The following is a 23,022-nucleotide window of genomic DNA, read 5'->3' on the forward strand; positions in this document are numbered from 1 at the left end:
CGATCGTCATTTTCACTCGTTTCTCGTTTTCGTCCCCGGGTTTCGACTTTTTTCATATTTTACAGCATTGACGATCGTTTGGTCAGAGCACCCCAACATCAACTTTACATCCTTATACGTTTTTCCTTCATTTCGCAACTTTTTTATGATTTTCCGTTTTTCGTCGGTGCAGTGCTTTCCTCATCCCACTAAATAACATAACTTGTTTAGATATTCGATATTCCAACTATTTAATATTCCTATTTTAATTTAGTTTCTGTTTTTTTTTAAGTTTTTGATTTTTTTTACGTACAATATAACTCATACTGCTATTATTTTGAATAGCCTGATTGAGAGTAAAGATCATTCGTTATACTTACCGGTAGAGAAATGGGCTGATTACCAGTACACACATGGTAAAAACCACACTTGAGCAAATTTTGTAAAAGCACTCCTATTATTTTGAACACAGCTGTATATATAAAAACGTTGCATTATTCCTGCGATTTGATGTATCCTACCAACGCCTGCACCGGAAAAGCAACCCCAGACCATCACCGATTCACCACCGTGCTTAACCGTCGGAAGTACAAACATTTGCTGGCTTTTAACGTGTTCGTTTCGAGCCCCTTACTGTCATTCTACCATCCGCATTGGAGAAAAATAAGTTGAATTTGCTTTCATCACTGAAAAGCACACTTTTCCATTTTCTTGACCAGTTTAGATGATTTTTGCAAATTCAACCCTGATAAAATATTTTAATTAAGAAGTTGAAAGTCTTTCCGATACACCTATCATATTTTACCTTTTTTACGACGTTTTTCAGTAAGCAGTGGCTTTTTTGCTGGTCGGAACGCATAAAGGCCGCATTCCCTTAAACGACTTCTTACCGTAGATGGCGCTATAGATAAATTTAGATCCTCACAGATGTTTTTCGAGGACGCAAAAGGATCCTTAAGAACAAAATTCTTTATGCGCCTATCTGTTTTAGCTGTTGTTTTGCGAGGGTGTCCACCACGATGTTCTGCTTCTACTGATTTTCTGCTTCTAATCGTTTTGATAATGTCATACACCGTTGAAGTTGGAATTTTCAGCATTTCAGCGATTACATTTTGTTTTGTACCGACTTGATACTTTTCTAACACTTTATAACGAATAGCGTTTGTGTGACGTGTTTTAGCCATTTTATTAATCGAATTAATTTCTATTTAGACAGCTTAGTTTTTTAATTAATTTATTATCCAAATGACAAGAAAAACCGTTACCTAAACGTCAAGACTCAAAGTTTTGTATGAAATCCGGTTAGTTTTGAGCAGGGATGTTATGGGGTAAATTTATATATTTTATATTTTTTTTATCATCAGATCATTATTTTTTTTTAAGTTATTACAAAGTATACCAAAATTGTTTTTGAAATCAATAGACACAAAAAAATTCAGTGTGATTTTTCCTAGTTGATATTAAGAAAGGCATTAGACAAACAAAAAAAAATCCGAAATGTTTCTAGCATCACTGGAAATAAATAAACAGGTCGTATCTAGGGTTCTGAGAATCCTCAAGTAATTGAAGACAGACCATTAAATTCACAAAAAGTCACTGTTTGGTGACAATTGGCCACAAAGATCATGTAATTTGACACCGCTGGACTTTTTTCTATGGGGCTACGCGAAAGACCGAGATACTGCCCAATATGTGTCAAAAGTGATCGAAAATTAAATCAAAATAATCGATGCTTGTTCAAACTTCATAATAAAAAAGAAATATCATGAAAAAAAATATTGTATGTGTTTTATTTACGTTTACTTTTGAACCTGCAAAATGGATAACATTGTATATTTGTCTTTGGGTCTCAATTTTTTATTTTGAAAATGATTCTTTGCCCTTGTATGCAACTTTTTTACGTTTCAAAATAAGTTAAGATAATTTTTAAACATACATATTTAAATCGAGGCTACTCTGTTAAGCAATCGGGACTTATAAAACTTAAACAAATATAGCACGTTAAAAAATCACCAAATACTATAAAAAAGTGTGTCTCTTATGAAGAGATAATAATACTCTGATTATGAATTAAAGTGTTTTTTTTTTGTGGGGCTATATGGTTGTGGCTCCGATTCCACTCAAAGTCGACGCTAAGGCAGTACCTCAAATACTTTGGTTATATCAACCTGATATTATTTTTTGAGAACGTAACAAGTAGCTTTGTCCACATTTTATATAGAAATATCGATGGTAAAATCAGATTCCACTTCATGCACTCTTATTCTTTATATTTTTAGCCTGGAAAATAAGAAATAAAAAATATTTATATGTGACAAGAATTGAACCCGGATTTATTTGGGTTTTATTTTTATTAACCGACAGTTAAAATAAATGTATCTTAATTAACTTCTAAATAACCCATCCGTTAAAATGTTTTTTTTTTGTAATCATTCTAAACCTTTGTAAAAAGCAAAAAAAGATCAAAATCAAAGACCTATCATCGTATCCGATCGAATCGTAACAAATGTTGACTAATGATTAAAAAATAGTAATCGAAAAATATAAAGTAAGCGTTAAAATCTCAGAACCCAGAGCAATCCAAATTCAAGTGATAAATTACTCTGCCATTTCTAGGATCGTACCCGACATAAGATCACGTCAGAAAATTATATGAACACAATAATATCCGCGATTGGTTATACAAACACTAATTAGACTTGTAGTGTCATTATGTTCCTCGCCAATAGAAAATCTTCATTACGATAGAATAGATTTCAAAACGGATACGATGAGATTAGGCCTTTAATTCTATAGATGCCTTCAAGATACATTTTCTTTCACTATTCAAATACATACAATAATAATATTAAATACAATATATTTAAAACCTTACGAGTACATTTGAATAAAATTAATTTGAAGTCGTTAATTATTATATTTTAAAGTGTTTAAAACGAGAAAACAAATTTAACATTTCAAAAACGAATTAAAATTTTTGTCGAAATTCCTATTTGTAAAAGGTAGTTATCATTTTTGTTTTTCAGATAAATTTTTTTAAATATATATATTTTTGATTTTTGTTGTTGTTGTTGTTTTTTTCATGTAACATATGCTAAATATTAGTATAAAAACAAAGCAATTGTCTTTTTCTTATTTTGAAGGATGAATAGGCCATTCCCTATACCATATTTTCATTAGCTCTCTGTTGTGTTGAACTCAAGTTGGAATTTCTTGTGTTCCGGTTGACAAATGTGCGAATATTTTCATCAGTGTAATCGACAATTTTACGTTTTTTCTTTCGTGTAAATTGTTGTTGTTTGAGGTATATCTTTAATATGCCCTTAACGGTTATAAAAGTAAGTCCACCGAGCAGAGTACGATGTAAGGTATTTTCAATTGTTTCGAAAAGAAGACGACCGACAATTGATGATATAGTTGGCAGAAGCAGTGCTCCGCAGAAAATTCGTGTTGCAGAAACTGGATCGGAAAGAGTTGGCGTTGCTGGATTTTGTACAGTTGGTTCTTCTTCCTCATCGCTAAAATTAAATTTGAAAAAAAAAATAATGTTAATTGAAAATAAAATAATCTGAGTTGTTTTATTGGGGCTATTTGAAAAATAATTGTTTGCGATTAAATTTGATGAATTGCATCGTCATATTCATGTACAGCGGAAAACTTTTTGGAATTTCAATGCAGACAAATCTTATCAAAATCGACTGCGTTTGCTACTTCTAGAGATCAAGACGTGACAAGAACTCGTTCTATTACTCCGTCACATTTTAAACTCACTCAATACGATCTAATAAGAAGAATGACTTGCAAAACAATCCCTTTGATTTTTGAATCCAAAAATAAAAATTATTAAACATTTGGGGAACTAGTATTTTGCCTAACCCATGTTGATAAAAGTGAAATGCTTTGATATAGACCGTTCTTTTTATGATATTTAATTCTGAGAGATAAATTTCAGTTCCAAGTTTCTTTTATAAAATTTCAAAATTTAATGTACTATAAATTAATAAAATAATAAGAAACGTCTTATACTATCATTAACTTCTAACAAAATAGTCCAGTAAAATAGGGGTTTCACCTTAGGATGGGAGGTAGACATTTTTGTATACATTACTTTTCACGTTGTATGATAAGTTTCATAAAATCTTATATCTGCGATGTAGGTTATGGACAGCGATTGATTGAGACAAACATTTAAGAAAATTGTGTGTGGGATTTTAGGGTAGGGAAATAATCACGAAAGAAGTGTTTTCGCGATTTAAGGCGGTTGATAACATACGACGCTGCCACTAGATTTTATTAGACTTTTTGTGCAATGACTAGAACACCTAAAGGACTTACCACAAAATATAAGCAAAAAATTCATCAATTTCAATTTCACTTGCTTGGGCTATAGATTGATCTTTACAATTTAAAACAATTTTATTTAAGACTTCAAATGGACTTACTTCCAAATGATCAAAGACATCTCCTTTAAAAATAGATCGAGGGAGATAAGACCTGGACAAAATACCTTCAAGGGAATCGGTAGGAGCAAGTCGCGGTCAGAAGTCATGATGAGCAACAACATCGAGCTAACATCAATGAATGACAAAGTGCAAGCTTTTGCCAAACACTTTGAACAGAGTTTGACCTCAAAACCATCAACGGACCAAGCCTCCCTGAACGAAGTGGAAACCTCCATTCAGTTGACTCAACAGCCAAATATTGTAGTTTAATATGACGACAATTGCAAACCGATGAACTAGCTATTATCCATGACTTCTGCAATCCTGAGGAGATAGCAGAGATCATTAGCAACTTGACTCCAAAGAAGTCAACTGGAATGGAAGGGATTTCCAACTACATCCTGAAAAGACTTTCGCAAGTTTGTATGATTATCTTGGCTATTATCATAAATAACTGCACCAACAAAGGCTATTTTCCAAAAAAGTGGATAACAGCTAAAGTAGTGGCAAATCCAAAGAAAAGCAGCACAAATATGATCTCCAACTACAGGCCAGTGTCACTCCTTAAAAACATCAGCAACATTCTGAAAAAAGTCATATTAAGGAGGCTGAAGAAATTCTGCAACAAACATAACATCATCCCCGACATGCAGTTTGGATTTTGACAAGCGCACTCAACGATCCATCCACTTCTTAAGTTTCAGCCACTCTTAATAGCCACCGAACCACAGTTGGATGCTTTCTGGATGTTGAGAAAGCTTTCGACAGCGTATGGATTAAGGACCTCATCCATAAGCTCTGAATTTTTGATGTTCCACAGCGAATAATACAAATGTTGTTTTCTGAAACTTCGTAGCAATCGACACTTGCAAGTCAACGATTGGAGAGGTAAAGGCTGGAGTCGGCCAAGGATTGAAAATGGGACCGTTTCTCTACAGCCTGATGACAGCGAGTGCCAACGGATTTTGAGATCCTGCTGTTTGACTCACTCACCTTTTCGTCCTCCATGTTTCTTACGTGTACTACCAGAAGTGGGTAATAAGGATAAACACCTCCAAATCGGAACTATTATGCTTCTAGAGACCAGTCACTAACATCAGCCGCTGTAGATCGGCGGCGGCACTGGCCCGAAACCTTATTCTGACGTTTCCGGATGGATCAAGGATCAAAGCCAAGAAGAACGCCAAATACCTCGGATTCAATGAGCTGCTGCGCTTCAACCCACACTCTAAGATTGTGATAACGAAAGCCAACATTGCACTTCATCGAGTTTATCCTCTCTTGAGAAAGAAAACCAATGCAATTGTTGATGTACAAACAGCTGCTAAGAGCGGTTATCAACCAACAGTTCTCCGATATGGTCCACCATATTAAAAACAGCAATGGAAAAACTAAGTCTTCGAGAGGAAGATACTAAGGATATGTACTGATCTACAATTTGACCGTCAACGACAGAAGCACTATAGTATTCGAAGACTCTACGAAGAAGCTTAAATCAAGGCACTTGACCAGTTCCTTGCACTTCTCCTTCTATGCTAGCCTGGAGTCAGTACCCAACCTAACACCTAACTAACCTCCATCAGGACAACCGGGAATGAACAACCCGAGATGAACCTTGGCAACGACACTCTTTTTTTAACCATCGACTTCATGTTAAACACATATTAATTTTTGTAATTTGTCAGTGTAGTTAGGCCCCCTTTGTGCCAACAAATGTTTTAATTTAAGTTATTGTTAAATATTATTTATGTTAGAATTAAGCCAAATGATGTAATTGTTAATTTTTTTAAGAAATGAATTGAAGCCAACATACATTTCAAAGTCCAAATTATTAGAACATACAAAGATTGGCATGCTAATGCATAACTTCAACTGTGAAATTGGCCAATCTATTATGTATATGGTCACAAAAAAAATCATCTGAAGGGAAAGGGATAATCATATTTCTAATAGAAATAGCCTCGATTCGCAAGACCTCATAAATAAAAGTTTAAGACATTCCAATCAAAAACTATACTTCAAAATAAAGTTATAGGGGAAATGTGAACAATACCCTTATTTCAAACACTCATAGGTCGAAAACATCTAAGGGGAATAGCGTAAGTCTTTGGACTTAGAGCCAAACCCTTATTATCGATGGGCAAGTCCACTAGAATTTTCCTCGTGGAAGTGAACGCTATATGAAAAATGAGCTAAAAACACTACAGAAACCAAAATATAGATAGATAGATAGATATATTTATTTGTTTATAAGCTTAGCTTTTACAAATTGACAACCAAAATATTGTCATATAGTCAAGCCGAATCAATAACATCAAGCTGATATTAGAAAACCCTGGTAGATTAAACCGAAGCAGGTTCTAGAGAAATAAATAAACAAGATCAAGGCAGAAGAAGAGGATCAAAAGTTAAAACTTTGGAATTAACTCTCTAGAAAATGACAGGCTACACAACTACTTGGGAACTACAATCACATTTTTATTTTTATTTGTAGGTTGTATCGCTCCAATTAGGGATAATATAAGATTAGCTTTGGAGATCAGTGCTACCTGGGGAGTCATTCCGTAATTTCCGAAACGATAATCGTCAAAACCAAAAATACTCCATTACCAAGATCAGAATCTCAGACTGACATTTCGGTTTGCCTACAAGCTAAGTACACACTAAATGTGAGAGAGTGTGCGTGAAATGATGCAAAAACCAAACACATTCTCACATTTAGTGTTCTAGCCCATCAAAATGCTTCATTATAGTCTGCAGGCACATCTAAATGCTTTATTTAGAATGTTTTATGGCCTCGTTCAAAAACTAAACAGTCCTAACCAACAGAGCCTGAAGTGCTGACATGGTTTTAAATTGAAAGATTTGTATAGCTTTTTAATTTCAATCCAAATAAATGTTGTTAATGGATATGAAATAAGATTGACCAAATACATATTTAATGATTTATTAGTACTGTATTTTGTTTACTTAAATTATTTGCGAACGCAATATGAGCTGCAACTGGTTAAGTTTAATTGAAAATGGACAAAAGTGTAACACAATACTTTGTAAAACGAGAAAACAGAAATTTTTTTGCAGGTTTAAATGTCTTAGAACATTTTTTTGGTTAGAAGTTTAGGTGGAAACAATAGGCGGATGCGTCAAAATTTCTTTGTACAGACAATGCTACTTGTGAAGTTCCATTGCCAACTTTAGCTAGTTTAGATTCCTCAATTAAATTAGTATTTTCGTCATTTAAGCAGTTCGATAATTGCACGACCAAATTTTGGTTTTGTTTGTTGCAGGAATATTTCTGAAAATTTTTTTTTGAGGGACTATGTTAGAGTTAGAATTTTGTTTGTAGTTAGATTTTGGAATACAAATTTGAGGGAACCATGTTTTAAAAGTAAGTTGCTTCGTGTAAAGCATTTTTAAGGAAAAAAATAGGCAATGTGGTTAAACACAATACCAACTTAATGAATGCAATAAATACCTTAAATATTATTATATTAAATACCTTAAATATTATTGGCTTTCTCGAAAATATTTTTCTAAGCTAACCTCTGCTTTATATCTGAAAACTATTGTTTATGTATACTTTCTTCTATGCTCTGCATTTTATAAAAAGTAATCTACAATAGTATTTATTATATTAAGAAAAACAAAAACATAAAAAAAACTCATTAATTTGTTTTCATTATTAGCAGCATTTTTATTAAACATACCCTTCAAACAATAATAAGTAAACTTGAACTTTGGTAACTTTACATTTTTAAGGAACGAATGAAAATCGTATTTTGTGTTAAACTGTGGGAATTCACTAAAAGAAAGTTCGGTACGTCAACAAAAAACATTCATGTCGATTATATGATCTATTGAATCAATTGTGCATGAATTTAGAACGATTTTTTGACGTTTTCGTTTTGTAATAAACGTCAAAATTTGCATTTTATTTGCTATGCATTTATTCAACAAGTTCGTTATAATCGTTCTGATTTCTTTCTTTTAAATATTGGTGTTCCTTTGAAGCATAATTTTTTTTGATAGCAAATACATGTATGCTTCCATCAATCAAAATTGTTATGGATGAGGTATTTTTCGATTATAACTCTTTTTTTAAATTTAATATTTATTAATCAAAATGGAATTGCAAAATAGTTGCAAGCTTATATGATGATTTAAGCTTGCAACTATTGCAAAAACAAACTATAAATATACTTTGATTAATTAAATTGATACAGATTTTAATTACTTGCAAAAAAATTTGAATTCAATTAATTGCGCTCGCACCCTTAACTTGATGGTTCTTCGAACGCATTTTTGATACAATAATCCGAAGTTAGTTATGAAATTTAAACAATTTCGTAGTGATTGCTGTAAATGAGTGAATAAATTATATTTAACTGTTGTTGAACATGCTTTTTTCAAAAAAAAAATGTACATTGGTTCGCTATCAACAAAATGAATGCAAAACTAAAGCTTAAAACTGAGTTTTTCATCGAAAAAAAAGTAAAAAGAAAAATCTGAAAACAAACTTATTAACCACCCCATTTTGTTTTTGCTTTGCAAAGTGCCGCTAGCCCACGGCATCGTTTTTTTGTTTGTTTTCACATCTATTCATGGACTAATTGTCAAAATTACAAATACAACAATGTAAACAAACGGGTTTGGGAGAGTGAAACGTACGAAAGATTCCGATCTTGGTAAATAGAGTATTTTTGGTCAAAACGATTATCATTAACGATATCGTCAATAATTTGCTTCACGTAACTTTATCACTATCGTCTCGTTCAATCGTTTTCAGTATAAGTTCGTTGAGTATATTATACTATGACTGAAATGTCAAAATGAACTCAACGAAAGATAATACTTGTTCAATAGCTTGAAAATGTTATTAAACTTGGTTTTTCTCTATGAAAATTTGCAAAAAATGTATTGTTAATAAACATGCCACCTATTTTGTGATGTTTATTTTTATTGTCACTTTTTGTGTTATAATTTGTTGCCGCCGAAGATAAAACAATAATATCAAAATGTTTGTCCAATGTCTGATATTTTTGTAAATCAGCTGCAGTAATAAATCCAATTTGGTCCAAAATGAAGAAAGTGAAGAAGGAACTTTAAAAATATTTGTTTGTTTCCAAAACTAATTTGGATTAGTGCTTTGTGTAAGAGCGATACAAAAGTCGTTGCCTGTTGAATATACCAATGTTCCTATGCCCAAAAGTTTTAATAGTTACAAATCAAATCAAATGGGGTGGCGCAACAGTCCGTTGTGAACCAGGGCCTAGTGACTTACAACTCTCAACCATTCCTGTGTGCGAGTACTGTTGTCAGGAATGGAAGGGACCTACAATTTTAGGCCGAATCCGAACGGCTAGTTTGAGAAAGCACTTTTTCATGACAAGAATTACTCTTGAAGGATTTGTCAATTTCTCGCAAGAGGTAGTACCCGCGAAATTTATTTTTTTTTTAATTAAGGTGGCACAGGCAGGGATTGAACCCAAGACCCCTTGCATGACAGTCCAACGCACTAACCATCATGCTACGGGTACTACTAATAGTTACAACAAATTTTAATATTGAATGTATATACATTATGTATGTAGAACGACAACCGTCATTCAAATTTATTGTTTATAATATCATTATAAAGTCCTCTTTTGCAATTCCAAAACTACAATTGTTTTATTTATTTAACAAAAATTAAGAGAGATTACTAATGCTTGTATATAAAAAAATGCGTAACAGAATTTATTGTATATTTTCGAGTTTTTATTTTTATTTTGTAACAAAACTTAACTACGCCGAAACTTTTTTGCTTCAATTTGCTTAGTTGTCAATGGAAATTAATAGCAGACAATACCTACTTAGCTATCGTGCAAACGCTATCGTTTTGACGATATCACTTTGACGATTATCGTCTTACGTGAAGTGAGACTATCGTCGAAACGATATCGTCTGACGATAATCGTTTTACGGAATGACCCCCCTGTATTGTTTTTACTTGCGACATATATGAACTATATAGCAAGTTTTGCATTCGTGAAAAAAATTTCGAACTCGAAATTTTAATCAAACATGATATTACGATGGTAGAGAAGTCGAAAAAAGTGGGTCCCGCGATTCCGTCCGGTCTGTTTTGTCTGTCTGTCCACGCTCCTACAGCCTTAACCGTTGGTTCGATTGAGTTCAAACTTGGAAGTTAAGGTTTTGAGCAGATTCGCGTTAGGAGTTTTTTTTTCATTTTTTTTTATTAAGACCAAAACTAACAGCGGCCCCATACAATTGTTTTGGTCAAAAAACGAAAATTCGAATTTTCTCAAAAACAAACCGATAGATTTTTTTCAATTTTATTTAAAATTTTATTTTTTAACTTGGCTTTTTTTAATATTTTGTTTCTTAATTTTCTCAACAACTTATCAACCGATTTCAATATTTTTTTTGGATAAGCACTTACAGCTATCAACAAAATAATAGCAGCGCTACTTTTTTCTCATTTCTTTTTATTATATCTTCTTTTTTATTGCTTTTTTCTCTCGAACTTAAGCTTTTTCTGAAACCCTTATTCTAAGCTTTCATTATCACCATCAATGATATTAATATGAAAATTGCAAATTTTGGACACACAAAATAATAGCAGCGTTAATGCAAAAAATAGTTAAAATTAATAAAATAAAGTATAATTCAACTATAATAACCAACAAACAGTGAGTATTTTTTGCAAATATCATTTTTCGTTAGTGTGCATGTTTTTTTGTAAAATTTATTAAAAAGTAGGAGGAGGAAAACATTGCAGTCAAGAGCTACGCCAAATCACACGCCAAATGAGGAGCGCCGGACAATCGTACAGCAAATCCAAAAAAAATTGACCGTTTCTGCAAAGCTGATCCATAATGCCGTCAGTTTTGTGGAAAAAGTGGAAACCAGAGGTCGAAAACGCAAATTGGAGGACGGGACCATAGGCAAATAGTCAAAATGTTAAGAAGGGACCCCTTTAAATCAGCTGTGGAGATATACAAAGAGCTCGAGCTCAATGTGAGCGATGAGACAGTGCGTCGAACTCTTCTCACAGCTTTTTTGAAGGCATGCCACCCAAGAAGAAAGCCACTCCTCTCCAAACGTCATCTAGTTTAACGCCTTGCTTTTGCAAAAAAGTATGGTGGTTGGACACGAGAGAAGTGGAGAAACGTCTTGTTTTCAGACGAAAGCAAAATCGTTCTTTTTGGTGACACTGGGTCTAAAAAATTGGTTTGGCGTCCACGGAACACAGAGTTCCAGCCAAAATACACCATAAAAACAGTCAAGCATGGAGGCAGCAAAATAATGGTTTGGGGCTGTTTTTCGTACAATGGTGTTGGGCCCATAAAAAAAATTGATGGCATTATGGATCAACATGCGTATGTCCAAATTTTAGAGGAAGTGATGCTGCCTTACGCTGAAGAAGACATGCCTCTCAGATGGGTCTTCCAGCAAGACAATGCACACAAGCCGTAGTCCGAAAGAGTGGTTTTCGCGTAAGGATATACAGCTCTTAGATTGGCCAGCACAATCTCCAGACCCGAATCCCATTTAGCATTTGTGGGGGGATGTTAAACGTGGCGTTGGCAAGCACAACCCCAAAAATCAGACAGAATTGTGGACGGCTGTACAAAGTGTGTGGAGGGGAATACCCTTAGAGCGGTGCAATAACCATTTGGATTCAATGCCAAGAAGATGTGGTGATGTTATGAAAGTGAAGCGTTATTGTACAAAATATTAATGTGTTAAATAAATTATATTAATTATAAAATTTGATGAAATTATTGAATAAATGTTATTTTTTTGAATATTTATTATTTAAACAAAGTGCCGTTATTTTATTGATATTATGCATATTGATATTATTGATGTTGATAATGAGAGCTTTGAATAAGAGTTTCAGAAAAGGCTTAAGTTAGAGGGAAAAAAAGTGCAACTTTTTATTGTTTCGATTTTTAAAAAAATATTGAATTTTTTTTTCAAAACTTTTTATCTAAAATATTGATTTTTTTTTCAAAATTCTATATCTAAATATTGATTTTTTTTTCAAAATTCTATATCTCAAAAACGGGTAAACATTTTTTTACTAAATGCAAATGTTGAGCGTATATTTATAATCACTAAACAACTGCATACCAAAAATAATTTAAAAACAATATTGAAAAAATTTATATAAAAAAAATTAATTTTAACGATTTTCAAAAAAAAAAAAATTGAAAAATCAAACGTTTTTCGATCACAACAAGCGTAGGAACCAAACATTTTGACTGCCTTTGGCACATTGTCATATTTTTTGCCGTAATTTTTGGTCATGTAAAAATTTGGTCCGTCGAATATGGGCGTTGAAGGCCTTTCTGGCTTGCTTGAACATATTCCGGTTTTCCTCAGTTGGATTGGCTTTAAAACAACAGAAACTTAGCTTCTTGACCCTAATAACCTCTTTACAGCTCGCATCGAACCATGCGTTTTCCTTAGTTCTGATGCTTTTAACCCTATTCGGGATAAAAGTTCCCATTCCCAGGCGAATTGAACTTGTTATCATAAGGGCTGGCGTCAACGTCACTATCAAGGAAGCATAGTCACCAGTTAAAGATCGTGAAGTAATTATTTAAACCGTCCCAGTTGACTTGCTCGTATTGCCAAACGGTTCTCTTAGGAGCTCTTTCTTTAACTGAACAGTTTTGACACAAGAAATTTGCTGATATAACACAATAATCAGATGTGCCTAGAGGAGATAAAACACTAACAGTGTGCTTATCAGGGTCAGAGGTAAGATACAAGTCAAGAGTGTTTTCTGCTCGACTTTCAACGTCCGATATTCGGGTGGGCTCGTTGACTAGCTGAGTTAGGTGGTTCAACTCAGCGAAGATTTCTGCACACACTCCATCGGGTGTTGTTTGGCCTGAATGTTGAAGCCATGAAGAATTGTGTACATTGAAATCACCGTAACAACGATTTCAGTGCGAGGATATGACGAAACAATTCTTTGGATGGAATCAGACAAAGCATCAAATTCATGAGTAGTTGATACTCTGTCTGCATTAGGACTTCGATAAAGGAAGCAGTAGTGAATTATTTGCTTATTTACGGAGAATTTAAACCACATAGTTAAATGTATATCAAATATCAAACCCAAGTCCGATATGAAGTATAAACATCCGACTGTGATCAATGCTATCTGATGGATACATTCTCACGAATGAGTGTTTACATTTCAAAGTGATGACTTAGTATTTTTACTCTAGATTTTAAGTCACATAGAATATTTTTCAGTTTGTATAAGTTAGTTCTTAAGATCCGATACTCCGGCTAACATCTAGTTAGCTGTTAAAATTAATAAAACTTTTTTTAAAAATTAAATCATAAAACATTTAATTTAACTGGCGCCCAACGTGTAGAGCCTTAAGCTAAGCTAAGTTTTCGAAAGATAACTAGTTACAACCGTACCATTTCGCCGAACCATTAGTAGTGCGTGACGAAAAAATAAAATCACAAACAAACGGGAGAAATTCGGGTTTGGTCAAGTGAATAGCTTGGTTCTCGAATCAAAATAGGGTTTATTCCGTGCGCTACCCCGCTAAGTCGTTGCGATGACTAGGAACCTTTTTTTAGTGTAAGTGGAAAAAATTGTTCGAAATTCAATAAAAAATAAATTTCAAATAAGTACAACATATTTAAAACGAAAATAAATGATCTTGATAAATAAAGGAAATGTGTGAAAATACGTACATGCAAGCCTAAACAGTGTAAAATAATAAAAGAAAAAAACCAACAACTTGTAATTGATAAGATAAAGGAAAATATAATAAATACAAATTTAAAAAAAACCTGTGGAAAAAAGAAAAACAGTAATAAAACAATTTAAAATAAATGCAAGCTTAAAGAGTGCAAAATAAAAGAAAAAGAAATACAAGCAACAACTTTTAATTAATAAAATAAAAAAATCAGTGGAAAGCCTCCAAGGGAAGATTGTATTCAACACATTACTGGACCTAAATGGAAATTGGGTGAAATTATCATATATCATTATATTATTATATTATTATTAGTTTTTTTGAAATTATTTTATTATAAATAAGAGCATTACAAAATTAAAACACATACATATTGTTAAAGAAAAGAAAAAAGATAATCAAAAATGTCATTAGAAACAACTGTTGATCAGCTAAAAGCTGATATTATGAACCTTACCGGTTCAATTAATGCTTCAATTAAAGCAACAACTGATCTGCAAAGGCAATTCCTGCAGATGCAAACGCAATCCCAGTTCTTAATCGAACAACCGGAAGTTTTGGCCAGACCAACTTCTGAAGCGGATTTGCAATCCCAAAACAGAATTCCCGATCCTGTTAAAGAAATACGACTCTTTAATGGTGACCCGACAAAATACGCTTCCTGGGTAAAATCAGTTGAAAACGTTTTAGAAGATTATAGGGTTATTAAAAAGAAGCCACTTTATAGGGCAATTATAAGGTCTATACGACAAAAAATTACAGATGAAGCAGACACTGCTTTAATCGCCTACAACATACCAGACGAGGACTGGACGTCCATAAAGAAATGTTTGTCATTGCATTATGCAGACAAACGAGATATAAGAACACTTGAATACCAACTATATTCCCTATATCAAGGAAGAAAAACAATCGACGAATATTTCGGTGAAGTAAACCACCAGTTAACCCTAATAATAAATAAAGTTCAAACCGAGTGTTTAAGCTTGGAAACAATGGCTAACACTATTGAAGGTCATAGAAATAGAGCATTAGATACCTTCATCAGGGGCCTTAACGGCGATTTATCTAGACTCATTTCTATAAAAAATCCAAAATCCTTGCCTGAAGCATATTCAGCTTGTCTTGAATTACAAAACATGAGTTACAGAGCTACCAATTTTACGCGTAGTAATTCTACTAATCCGATAGTAGTCCCTTATAACTCTCTTGTACCTCCAGTACAAAATCCAAGAAAATTTACGTATTCGCAACCAATGCAAAACTCACAATCGAGACAACATCAATTGACCCAACAACAAAAAAATTTGTTATATTCTCACGTGAATAGACAACAACACAATAATTACAGACCTGTACTACCACCTAGACAACCTAGACCAGAACCGATGGATGTAGACAGAAGCATTCAGACTAGACAAGTTAATTATATGAATCGACCACGACAATTTACTCAGTCGAGCCCTCAGAATAATTGGAACCAAAATAGATGGAATACAAATCATCATCAACAACAACAGCAATCACAACCACAACAATATAAAAGACCAATACCAAACAATGACGCTCCACCAGGACCTCCAAAACAACAAAGAGTATTCCAAACCAATCTTGAAGCAAATAACGAAATGGAACAATACTCAGAACATCTTTATGAAGAATTCGATGACATAAATGAACTACAAGGACAGGAACTAAATTTTCTCATGATAGGGTCAGCGGAACTCCCTACATAAAATATATTGCACCAAATGGAAAATGTTTAAATTTTCTCATAGACACAGGCGCTAACAAAAATTTCATTAAACCGGAACATACTGCTAAACAAATAGTCTTAGAAAAACCTTTTTATATTAATTCAGTAGGAGGAAAGGTAAAAATTGAAAAATCAGCATCAGGAAAAATATTTTCAACTTATGGAAACAATACTTTAATAAAATTTTACATTTTACCCTCATTAACTTCATTCGATGGTATCATTGGGGATGATACACTTCGAGAGCTAAAAGCAATTATTGATAGAAATAAATCTTTTTTAACTATCCATCCAGGAATCACTATACCTTTAGAAATAAGACGGTCAGTTGACGTCAATTCAGTTTTAAATAACGATTTACTTAACTCTTTACAAAGACAGGAATTCAATAATATTTTAAATTAATTTTCAAACATTTTCACTAATCCCGATGACAAAATTACTGCCGTAACAAACGTAAGAGCAGAAATCAAAACCTGTGTAGACACCCCTATATATGCAAAATTATATCCATACCCAGTATGTATGAGAAATAGACAAAGAAATTAAGAAATTATTAAGAGACAATGTTATCAGACCCTCAACTTCACCATACAACGCACCTATTTGGATTGTACCCAAAAAACTGAATAAGGATGGCGAAAGAAAATACAGAATGGTAATTGATTATAAAAGATTAAATGCAGTAACCATAGCAAATACATACCCTATACCCGATATAGGAACTATTCTTGCGAATCTAGGAGAATCTAATTTCTTCACAACTATTGACTTAACGTCAGGATTCCATCAAATACTAATGAATGAAAAGGACATAGAAAAAACTGCTTTTTCTACCCTAAACGGAAAATATGAATTTCTCAGATTGCCTTTCGGATTAAAAAATGCCCCGGCAATATTTCAATGTATGATAGATGATGTACTTAAAGAATGCATAGGAAAAATATGCTACGTGTACATCGATGACATAATTATATTTAGTAAATCTATTGAAGAACATCTTTCACATATTAAACTCATTTTAAGTAAACTCAGTAAAGCAAATTAAAAAAATAAATCTAGAAAAAACAGAATTTCTTAAAACAGAAATAGAATACTTAGGTTTTATAATTTCGGGAAAAGGTATCAGAGCAGACCCAAAAAAAAATACAAGCAATTCAAAATACCCAAGAACCAACAAACCTTAAAGAATTAAAATCATTTTTAGGATTAGCATCCTACTACAGACGTTTCATTAAAGATTTTGCAAAAGTAGCAATACCATTAACCCTTCTCACATCAGGTGAACATGCAAAAACTAGTAAGAATCAATCAAAAAAGGTACCGATTAAATTTAATGAATATCAAAGGAAAGCCTTTAATGGTCTAAAAAACTACTTGATATCAACCGATATATTAATATTCCCCGACTTTGACAAACCATTTATATTAACAATAGATGCATCAAACTACGCATTAGGCGCAGTACTATCTCAAGGTGAAATAGGTAAAGATAAACCGATAACTTTCATCTCCAGAAGCTTAAACAAAACAGAACAAGGTTACGCTACAAATGAACAGGAAATGCTTGCAATAATATGGGCATTAGACCACCTAAGAAATTATCTCTATGGAGCAAAAAAAATTAAAATAATAACCGATCATCAACCTCTAACATTTTCTCTAAGCAACAAAAATTATAATTCTAAATTAAAAAGATGGAAAGCGAGACTCGAAGAATATAACTACGAGCTAATTTATAAACCAGGAAAAACAAACCACGTTGCTGATGCACTATCAAGAATGAATATTAGTGAATGTAACCCAGCATCAACTTTAATGACACAACACAGTGCCGAAGAAGATAATACAGATCTAATTATAAGCACAGAAGCCCCACTCAATGTCTTTAAAAATCAGGTAATAATCATAGAAGGTGAAGAAGAAGACAGAATATACGAACTACCACATCCTGGATATCATAGGAAAACTATAATAAAGAACTTTTTTAATGCTGAAATTATAAAAAATATATTTAAGAATGAGATGAGACCAGATATAATTAATGGACTAAAAGCTCCAGAAAAGTTAATGCAACTTATACAAGAAGTTTATAAAGAAAACTTTAATAAATGTTTAAAAATAAGATTTACACAAAAAGTAGTAACAGATTTAATCGATGAAGAACAAATTTTAGAAATAATCCACCAAGAGCATAGAAAAGCTCATAGATGTATTAAAGAAAATAAAGAAAAAATAATCCAAGAGTATTACTTCCCAAACATGAATACGAAAATAAAAGAAGTTTTAAAAAATTGCAAAATATGCAAAGAAAATATATATGACCGTCATCCAACACAGAAAGAACTTCAGGGAACCCCGTTCCAAACTACCCAACTGACACATTGACATTATGGAACTAGATGGCCAACTATTTCTCACATCAATAGATAAATTTTCTAAATTTACAAAAATATTTCCCATAGAAAACAAATCTGCAGTTTATCTTAAAGACAAAGTATTTGAACTCATATATTATTATACGACTCCTAATCTCTTAGTAATGGATAGAGACAAAGCTTTAACCAGCCCAATTATAACAGACTTTTTATCAAATATAGGCATTAACATTTATTTGACACCTTCAAGCAGAAGTGAAGTAAATGGACAGGTGGAACGAGTCCACTCAACCATTCAGGAAATAATACGGTGTATACAAAAGGAATATAATTTAACACCAATTAAAGAATTAGCAGCAATAGCAACAGACAGATATAATAACACGATACATTCAACAGTAAAAGAAACTCCAGCAAATATATTTTTTGGAAGAAAACCATCAAACTCCTTAGAAGAATTAAACAAAGCCAGAGAAGAAACAAACATAAGAACTAAGGATTTAATAAAAAGGATCCAGCAGCAAAGATTAAACTATGAAAATAAACACAGGGAAAAACCAAAAAAATATAAACCCGGAGATATTATTTATGTGAAAGCACCAGGAAGAAAAGGAAAATTAAAACAAAAATTTATTAAAGAAATAGTTAAAGATGATCATAGAGTAACAATTACAACTATGACTGGAAGGAAAATACATAAAACAAATATTAAAAACGATTAATTATATCTCTTTTCAGATCAATCGTTATCTGTATAACGTTTATATTTGCGGACATGAACATCTATGAATATAATAACTCCCCGATAATATCAATAAAATTAGGACAAGGAAAAATAACAGAAGGCAGCTTTAAAATAATTCATTTGATAAACCTTACAGATTTTATTACACTCCAAAGATTATCTATCCCAATCATTCTACTCAAATTCAACAATTCGTCGCCATTAAAACAACAAATACTCTTTGTACAGAACAAAATAGAAAAAGAACTACAACTTTTATTACCCCATCGCAATAGAAGATCCATTAAATGGATTGGATCCGCTTGGAAATGGTTAGCTGGATCACCAGACGCTTATGACCTAGACGATTAAATAAACAAACAAAACGAACAAATTAGAAACAACAACAAACAATATGTAATCAATAGGGACATACTAGATAACACAAACAAGATAATAGAAAATTATAAATTTATTTTAAAGAAATTTAACGAAATCCCTAATGAATATTTTATGCAGGCAATTTTTAATAAATTATTAATGTTAAAAGAAGAATTAGAAGACATTTCAAATGCAATAAATTGGGCAAAACAAGGAATAGTAAATTCTAAACTTCTCTGTAAAAAAGACCTTACACAAATTCTAAATGACATAGAAAATTTACCTTACGGTAACGATGCACAAGCATTGAATTATGCAACCCCTTCCGTTGCAATTAAAGGCGAAGTGATTCTTTATATTATTTCATTGCCTATAACTACTAACGAAATTTATAACCATTTAAAAATAAGACTTGTTACAAAAAATAACAAACAAATTTTGATTCCTTATCTAGGTATATTAGCAAATAAAAAAGAAATATATGGTATAAAAGAAAATTGTTTAAAAGTTCATGAAATTTAATATGTAAACAAAACCAAATTATCAAATTATCTAAAAATTCCTGTATTTCCAATCTACTAAACAGTATGAATGCAAATTGTACTTATATATTTAACACAAAAACAAGCATTGAACAAGAAACAGAAAATTTAATTTTTATAGATAATTACAAAGGAAAGTTATATGATTGTGAAAACAAAACAAGAACATTAAATGGAACCTATGTTGTACAAATTTCTAACTGTTCAATAAATCTTGGAAACTTAAATTTTATAACAAAAGAAATAACCAATTATGTACCATTGCCATCAATATTCCAAGGACAATTAACAGAATCAAATATAAAACTAAATATCGATCAAATACATCTTGAAAACATTAAACAAATAGAAGAAATAAAAACAATTGGCAACCAAACTTTCATTAATAACATAGTTTTGTACATTTTGATAATAATTATTGTAATCATTATTCTTGCAAAAAAAGGTAAAAACCAAAAAGAAATTAATGTAATTAACGAAATACCTAAACCAGAAAACATTGTATTAAAAACTCTCCCAGTAAAAAATGTTGATGAAAGGATGTTTATAACATTAAATTAGTTTATTTTTCGGGACGAAAAATTTAAAAGAAGGGAGGAGTTAAATGTATATCAAATATCAAACCCAAGTCCGATATGAAGTATAAACATCCGACTGTGATCAATGCTATCTGATGGATACATTCTCACGATTGAGTGTTTACATTTCAAAGTGATGACTTAGTATTTTTACTCTAGATTTTAAGTCACATAGAATATTTTTCAGTTTGTATAAGTTAGTTCTTAAGATCCGATACTCCGGCTAACATCTAGTTAGCTGTTAAAATTAATAAAACTTTTTTTAAAAATTAAATCATAAAACATTTAATTTAACTACATATAATTAAAAAATGAATTGGTGCAAGTACCATATTGTGGTAAGAGCTGATAAGCAACATCATTCCTAATGTATATGGCGAGGGCATGATGGGAAAAGAATAAAGGCACCAATCTATACCCATGAATAAAAAAATTCAGCAGGATCAGAATCTTCACCTACTTGGGTTTCAGTATGGCGATATGCCAGCTATTGTATTTTGTTTATACTCCCGCGGCATCCTCTTGAAAGACACCTTCTCATATGCATAATATTTAAGAATTTAATATTTTATAAAAATATTCATTAAAATTCATATAACTTTTAAAATTCATAGCCTACAGTATGAAAAAACATTTTCGCACATAAATCAAATGAACGCTAACTAAAGTATGTTTATTTTTTCCAACCATTCAACTTCCTACAAGAGCTTTCCACCCTTCAACCCATGAGTATGAGTACATTGCAAAATGTCGAGGTCATGGTTATAGCTGTTGGCAAAATTTCTATTCTATTAACACTCCACATGTGTTTGAACACAACGCGCCTTCTAACAATGTACAATCAGATATATTTTATTATTTGTGTCCCTCTTTCCACTTAACAAGGCCAGACATGAAAACAAAATACATCAACTTATAACACTTGTGTCATTTGCACTTCGAGGCCGATACACCTACATTCATTTCCAGCACAGTTGCACATATTGCATCGAAGCTAAAAATCAATAACAACAAAAAATGCATTTTCCATTCTTGGCACAAAAAACTATGCAAGCTATGCACATTTTCCGCTCACATTCCCTCCTCTATTAAACTTCAAAACATGAGTAACATCGTATGATCAAATACTATAGAAGGCATATGTCACCCTATGGACGGATTTAATCCGCTCTTTTCATTTAAAAATAAGAATAAGAACTTTGAAACTTACGGATATGGAATAATCAAGCTCATTAGGGGGAATTTCCTTGCCATGGTTCGTCGATTACGAATTAATCGAAGGACAGCATCTTCCCAGCGAATCATGCGCCCAAAGACCAGACCCACCGGAATGGCAGGCAACCCAATCAGCAGCACAAGTGGATCACCATTCTCCATCAGGGCGAGTCCTTTTTTATGGCCAACAATCTACGAAAACATGATGATTAACAGTTAAGGTGTGTTGACTGTTGATAGTTAGTAATTTATGTAAGCCCACCTGCAGAAAAGTCACAGCACCATATGTGACCGCCGTCCAATACAGCGAACCGACAAATATGCCAGCCGCCAAGAACGGACTCAATCGCTTGATCAGGTTGTCAAACACCTCCAGAACATTGGCAAATTTTCCCATGTGTGGAAACACAATTATGTACTCTGTTTGGCACTGTTGGCAGCTCACACTCCGAAGGGCGTTGCCTTTTTGTTTCTCATCAACCCACCGATAGAGGCAACTCTGATGGACCCATTTGGTGGTTCCGCGACACTTGCAAGGCTGGACCCAGGCGGCCAGCTTATTGTCGTCATCTGTGGAAAAGCATATCCAGCAACTGCGTTCGTCGACAGCTGCCGCATCCACCGAGATCGCTGTCGTCGATGACGATGAAGGTTGCAGCATCCCCGAAACAGCTGCTGAAAGTGATATTGGTCCTGATGTCTGTTGACTTCGTTCGCCATCTGTTTTATCACTCTCCAGGTTTGCCGGAGCCGCCAAATTTGTTGCCGAATTAATTTCATTATTGCTTGTGGTGGTTGACGCATCAACCACATCGCTTGGTGGATTATTTTCCTGCTGTTTGTCGTCTTTATTATCCATTTTCTATGTTTTTTAACGTTTTCCCAGGTTCTGCGATTGTTTTGTTCCTTTAATTTCGAGACTTAACTTTGTGTCAAGGACAAATAATTAGTTTGTATTTGGTGTTAATTTCACGGTCGTTGTTATCGTCGCAGTAATTTTCGTTTTTGTCGTCATAATTTTTTTATTTTTCACTGAGTCATTTGCATTTCGACTTCGTTTTTTCTTGCAGTTGAAAGGCTTTGGCGATGATGTTGATGGGAAACGTTTTGCTTGTTTGTTTTGTTTATTTTTAATTAATTTTTTGTTGTTGTGTTCAACGCTTTTTTTTAGCTTTTTGTTGAGTAATCTTCAAATTGGAAATATTAAAGTAAAATTTTTCTGTTAAGAGACTTGTTAATTTATAATTTCCGGACGGAGAAATGATAATTTTTTGACGTTTGGGACATAAG

At 32.7% G+C, this 23,022-nt stretch overlaps 1 protein-coding gene across 1 annotated transcript; it reads right to left on the reverse strand.

Annotated features, from left to right (window-relative positions):
- Positions 1–2,283: 2,283 nt before the first annotated feature.
- LOC129938702 (E3 ubiquitin-protein ligase MARCHF5) lies at positions 2,284–23,022 on the reverse strand. The gene is made up of 3 exons (XM_056046398.1): positions 21,995–23,022; positions 21,728–21,924; positions 2,284–3,497 (listed from the first exon to the last, which is right to left on the reverse strand). Exons 1-3 carry the CDS (start codon positions 22,589–22,591, stop codon positions 3,140–3,142), a joined length of 1,152 nt encoding a protein of 383 aa, XP_055902373.1. The 5' UTR covers positions 22,592–23,022; the 3' UTR covers positions 2,284–3,139.

The sequence above is a fragment of the Eupeodes corollae genome, chromosome 1 (genome assembly GCF_945859685.1).
Source record: "Eupeodes corollae chromosome 1, idEupCoro1.1, whole genome shotgun sequence".
In the NCBI taxonomy this organism is placed as follows: domain Eukaryota; kingdom Metazoa; phylum Arthropoda; class Insecta; order Diptera; family Syrphidae; genus Eupeodes; species Eupeodes corollae.